Source organism: Salmo trutta, chromosome 30, assembly GCF_901001165.1.
Source record: "Salmo trutta chromosome 30, fSalTru1.1, whole genome shotgun sequence".
Classification (NCBI taxonomy): domain Eukaryota; kingdom Metazoa; phylum Chordata; class Actinopteri; order Salmoniformes; family Salmonidae; genus Salmo; species Salmo trutta.
In genome coordinates this window covers 14633001-14639027 of record NC_042986.1, presented here as the reverse complement: position 1 = coordinate 14639027, position 6027 = coordinate 14633001, and the positions used below count along the sequence as shown (strand labels likewise).

Genomic DNA, 6027 nt, shown 5'->3' with positions numbered 1-6027 from the left:
GCGTATGCAGATGACTATCCTTCAGCACCCAATCTTGCCTCCTACATTTCGTGTGTCTTTTTTTCTCTCTCCTCTCCCTCCCTCCCAGGCATTGCGTTACTATGCACCACCATTCTCCACCTCTGTGACCAAAACACTTTCACATAACCGTAGTTCATCTCACACAAATCAGTAATTTTAATGGTGGGATGTCAGATGGGAAACAGGGACTGACAGGGGAGGGTTATAGGTCACCTATGGGCCGTCTTAAGGACCCATCAGAGATGGGTGCTTTGGGAACAGAGACAGTCGACTGTCAAGGTGTCGAGTGTCTGTCTAGTCCTCACCCTGATGATGCTTTTAGTTTCCTTTGATATGTATGATTTACATTCAGGAGCGTCATGCACCACATTTTGACGAGGGGTACTGAATGGCCAAATTCAATATCTTGATTGAATAATCAATTCAGTCTAAGCAAAACTACATATTTTATTTCATGTTTTACAAATGGATGAAATTGAAGGTGCAAGTGACCCTTCAGTATCAATGGACTTGGCCAATATGTGTAATAAGACAGACTGATTTGTCAAAGCTCAGTATTTTCTTGAATCTGCACGCAGATGTTTCTCAGTGGGTAGTGGCAGAGTAATCTGTTTCTCTGTTGCCCTCTGGTGGCTTTAGATGTGGCCTAATGTCATACTTTTGCCATTGTGTTCACTCACTGATGGATTGAAAGTGCATCTTCTTATTTACTGTTGTCAAATTGATACTTTTATTCTTACAAGTATATACATTTCAGACCATAGAGCAACAGTGACATAACGCCTCTTTATTATACAAACAATACTTTAACAGCAAGATGAATGGAGGTCACAAAGAACTGTAATGTTTTATAAAAATGTAGAATACAAAAGACGATAATCATACAAAATAAAAATGTAGTATCTTGGATACATGTAAACTCAAAGGCCTACTAAAGAACAGAAATGTAAAAAATCAAGTGTAAACATTTTGCTAAACAAAACTCAACACAATTAGAAATTCTCTATGGATCGCCAGTGGGTTGAAACATTACCCTTTTGTTTCTACCACCACCAGCCCTTGTCTCTGGGGCTCAAGATAATGGTCCATTATCATTCCGTACAGAACACTGGCCTCCCTCTTACAGTAAATGGTTTCATGACAGGTTACTGGTCTCCTCTTAACTGTTCTGGCTCTACGAGGAATAGGTTCTGCTGGGTAGGCTCTGCCTTCGACGTGCAGTTCCTGAGTTCCTGTCTTAGCTCAGACAGTTGGTGAGCGTGATTAGTGAGGGTGCCGTTGACCTGGGAGAGGTACACATCTGACTGCCTCTCCAGCTCTGCCCTGATCCTCTCCAGATCCTCGGCCAGGTGACTGAAGCCTTTACACTGGCCCTCCATGCTGGCCAAGCGCCCCCCCACCTCCACCACCTCCTTCTGGACTCCCAGCGCAGTGGAGCGGCAGCCCTGCACCTCCCCGGCCAGCCGCCTCCTCAGCTCCTGGAGCTCTCCTTTTAGCCGGGTCAGCCTCCTCTCTCCCGCCCCCAGCATGGAGGCCTGGCGCCCCACCAGCTGCACCACGCCCTTCACCTGCTGGGCCAGGCGCTCCTCTCGCTCCTGCCATGTGGTGTTGACGTGCCCCACATCCCGGACCACTGACACTACAGAGTCCTTCAGGCCCTTCAAGATGCGGTTCACGGAGCGGACGTTGAATTTAAGCAGCATAATTTCACCCTGGACTGAGCTCCCCTCACCCTCCTGGTGGTCTTCCCTCTGGGACAGTCTGGTCAGGAGGCTCTGCAGGGTGAGATTAACGCTGTTCAGACGGTCAGCCTGCACGTCCAGGAGACCCTTCAACTCTCCTCCTCCTTTCTTCTCCTCCTCCACCACATGAGCGTTCAATGTGGCTGTGTCTCCCTGGTGGATGGGCTGAGAGGAGGACATGCAGAGGAGTTCCAAGCCACGCAGCTGTTTCTGCACTCTGTCCACATCCAGCTCCAGCCTTCTCCTGAGGGACTCCAGCTTTGTCTCCAGCGTGGGCACGATGTGGCCCTCAAGCAGGGCAGGGGCTGTAGCGTTCCCCAGCTCCTCCACAGCCATCAGAAGACGACCCTCCAGAGCCTTCAGCTTCCCCTCCAGATGGGCCTCCAGGCCACCTGGCCCCATCTCTCCCTCTAAGCTGCTGCCCTGGACCCCGCCACTACCACTGCTCCCACTTCTGCCACCCCTGACCTTTCCACTCCCTGTCAGGTTGAGCTTAGCCTCCACATACCCCAGACGGCCCTCCAGCATGCCCTCTACATGGGCCTTGTGCCCACCCAGCTCCAGCCTCAAGTGCTCCTGGGACTGGTTGAGGCCTGCCACTGACTGTTCCAGCATATGCACCCTCTCAGCCAGGCCAATGGCTGTACCACAGCATCCCTCTGTCAGGTCATGTCCCTGAATCTGAGCCTGCACATGTCCCAGCTCCTTCCTCAGTCCCGTGGCACTGCCCTCCAGGGCCTGCTCCATCTGTTCCTGCCTCTCCTGCTGCTCTCTGTGGCACTGCCGCCTCACCTCTCCGGCATTCTCTTCACAGCGGCTCTCAGCACTCTCCACGCGCTTCTCAAACCCATCGATGATCTCCGTCCGGGCCCCACCCAACTTGACGTCCACTAGATCCTCCATGGCCTTCTGGGTGTCTCTTAATGGGGTCCCTGTTAAGCTAGCCATCCCTCCTGACATCTTCTTCAGTGTGCCGTCGTGCTTGATAACCGTGCCTCTCAGCTCTTCCAGCTCAGCGGCCTTTGCCTGCAGCTCAGCCCGGAGCTCCTCCACCCTTCCCGTCAGCTCGCCCAGCCCTGGGAACGCCTGGCCCCCATCCAGGCCCCCATCCAGGCCCTCTGCATCAGGGTTCCCTCCTGGGATGTCTGCAAAGCCTACAATGGAGTGGGGGGAGGAGGACAGAGCGGGGGGAGGGCCTGGTGATGCAGACAGAAGGGCAGAGAGCATCCTGCTGGCGTCCTCACGTAGTGAGGCACGCAGGCTGTCCTCCAGACCGTTCACTGTTCCACTAAGAGTCTCCAGACCCTGGGATAGATGCCGCATGTCCTCCTCCATCTGATCCAGACGCTCTGCAGACTCACTGCCCACTGTGTCTAGAGCCTGGCCTACAGTGGAGAGAAGAGTGTTACATACACAATCATACATCAGAGAGATCGAGAGAGTAAATGTAATGTAACATATGTGTTCATTTTAAGGAGTTTTTGTCTGCATAAAGTCTTTGAAGAATGTTGCCAAAATCAATGGAGTTTCTGGGCATTTATGCACTCTAAATACATATAGATATCCTCTTCCAGTAGAGGAAGCAAGGTAAGAATCTTATGTACATGTAATATTCATGATGTGCAGCAGTACTGAAAATGCATTGGAATAGCAATCTGTCTCACCATCGATTTCTTGGCTGCCAGCAAGGGGAGCTGTTTCTTCAGCAATGGGCTCCAGCTCTGAGTGATCTGTGTGGTCTGGGTGATCAGGTTGGTCTGGTCCAGGTTGCTGGTGATGGTCTGGCTCTAGATCAGATTCAGGCTGGTGGTGGTCTGGCCCCTGGTGGTCTGGTTCCTCATGGTGGTCTGGTTCAGGTTGATGTTGGTCTGGCTTGTGGCGGTCTGGATCTGAGTGATGGTCTGGTCCAGGCTGGTGGTGGTCTGGCTGTCGGTGGTGCTGTGGCACAGAAGGGTAACGCTCAAAGAAGGACACTGGGTAGGAGGGGTGGGTCATTGGAGGCCCAAAGTGACGTATAGGGTAGGACTTGGCGTTGCTGGCAGGAGGACCTTTTGCTTTCATGGGGTAAGACTTCATAGGAGGAGGTCCCTTCATGGGAGGGCCCTTAGCAAGCATTGGGTAAGATTTCATGGGAGGAGGGCCCTTGGTCTGACTCCAGGAATTTCCTTTAATGGGTGGGCCCTTGAATGGAGGCATCGCCTTAATTGGGTGGTTGTAGGCTGGGGGTCCCTCCATGCAGCCATAGCCAGAGTAGCCTGGACAGCAACGCCATTCCAGCTCAGTGAGAGTCTTATGGGCAACTTTATAGACTGGCTTGTACATCAGACGGTACCTGTGGGTTGATGGAAAAATAAATATATAAAAACATGACTCAAGAAACTGCGTAAGGTGACGTCTGTGAACAGCAGAAGGAAAAATGGCAGTAGTGTTTTCATGACCTTTTCATATGGTAATATCAGCAGAAACAATAATAGTGGTTGTTTTTACAGCAGTTATACACGTAGTAGCCATGGTATTGGTAGGCGGTAGTAGAAGCAGCAACAACAGTAGCAATGTCAAAGGCAGTAGGTTTGTTTGTAGAACTATTAGTGCTAGTTGTCTCATGTAGTATGGATCACTCACATGAGGGTTGAACACTTCTGACCCCAGGCACACTTGTTGTACTCAGCCTTGACATAGGGTGTTACACCATTCTGCATGGTGAATGACATAGTCTTCTCAACCACATAGGCACAGTGGTTTCTGTCAGAGGGAGGATGATGGAGAAAAAAAAGACATCAGATAACAGTCTTAAAAATGTATTTTATACCTAAAAACAAACTTACAACATTTCTAACCGGCTTGAGAAAACTAGGTCGGAAGAAAATTGACCAGGACGACCAATAATCAACTACAGTATGCACTGAATACCGAGCCAATCTATAGTCAGCCCCCTCTGCCCAGTATAGCCCAGTGTAGTCTGAGTGAGTACTCACTTGTGCCTGCTGGTGGGCTTCCCATGGACAAGGTGGTGAGGATTGGGTCCAGCTTTGTAGAGGTTGGACTGGTGGGGTCTGTAGGATTTGGCATCAGCCAGTGACAGAGTGACTGACAGGAGGAGAATGGGATGTAATGCCACCACAATGTGCATCGTTACTCCCACTCAAGGAAAGGTAGACGAAAAATAAAATAAACTGCTGACAGAAAGAATGGCAGTGTCGTTTCTAAAGAAAAAATAAGTCTGCCTTACAGGCAAATTTTAAGTTCAGCTTGAGGGAAATCATAAAACTTGAATCCTCAGAGGTGTCAGACGTAAAAAGGATGTATAATTCAGATGTATAGCATCTCACTAAAAACAACTCACAGAACTAGAAAACGGTCAGTTCTAAGCAAAGACTTCATGCTGAGTAACCAAAATCCATAGATGAGAAGCTGACATGGAAAAAAGTTGTCAGAGAAAGAGTTCTTCAGCACTTAGGAAAAGCCAAGTCAAGTGCAAGTCTGTCGGTTGGTGTGGCCCTGGTGCAGTCTGTAGCTACGGGTGTGGTGGACTCTCTGTCGTGGTGACAACAGTCCACTGTGAGCTGACAGGGCGGCTGCCGGGCCCTAATAGGGGGAACCCCCTGCATTTATTTGCATATCCCCCTCCCACACTGCCTTCCTGAAAGTAACACAAGTGTGAGACTAGAGGGAGAGGGCCCAGTCCTCTATTCCTTCATATGTGTCAATGCTCATTAATACTATATAGTAGTACTACCATGAATAGGCCTAGCTAGGACCTCTACCATCACCAACATTACTCTGGCTGCGGCTTCTTATTCAACATCCTCATGTAGGGATGGACAAATGGCTTTCGAAGGAATGCAGGATAGTAACAGTATCCCTTATCCAACATACACAAATTCAGTATATGCTGTCTCCCTATCGAAATGATGACAGGGAAATATCTATTTCTGGAAGCCTTTACATGTGGGTTATTCTCTAGCTTATCTGATCTTAGACATAATGAACCATGGGTCATGTCTAAAAGTTAGGTTTCCCCATGCAGTAAAAGGTCATCTGAGGTGACAGTCAGGGTCACAGAATGAAATCAAACACGTTATTTAATGTCTCGCTATGGTCAGGGTTATGGTCAGGATCATGATCATTAGAAAGCAAATTACGGACTCCTCTTTAAATCTGGGTATTCCTCCAAAGCTCCATTGTCCTGAGTCTACACAACTCTGCCAGGACCTAGGATCAAGGGAGATACTAAAGTGTTTTAGTACTATATCTCTTGACACAA

The 6027-nt window shown here is 49.3% G+C and overlaps 1 protein-coding gene across 1 annotated transcript; it reads right to left on the bottom strand.

Moving 5' to 3' along the window:
- Nucleotides 1-727: 727 nt before the first annotated feature.
- emilin3a (elastin microfibril interfacer 3a) lies at nt 728-5371 on the bottom strand. The gene is made up of 4 exons (XM_029722934.1): nt 4739-5371; nt 4386-4505; nt 3428-4095; nt 728-3148 (listed from the first exon to the last, which is right to left on the bottom strand). Exons 1-4 carry the CDS (start codon nt 4891-4893, stop codon nt 1167-1169), a joined length of 2925 nt encoding a protein of 974 aa, XP_029578794.1. The 5' UTR covers nt 4894-5371; the 3' UTR covers nt 728-1166.
- Nucleotides 5372-6027: the final 656 nt, after the last annotated feature.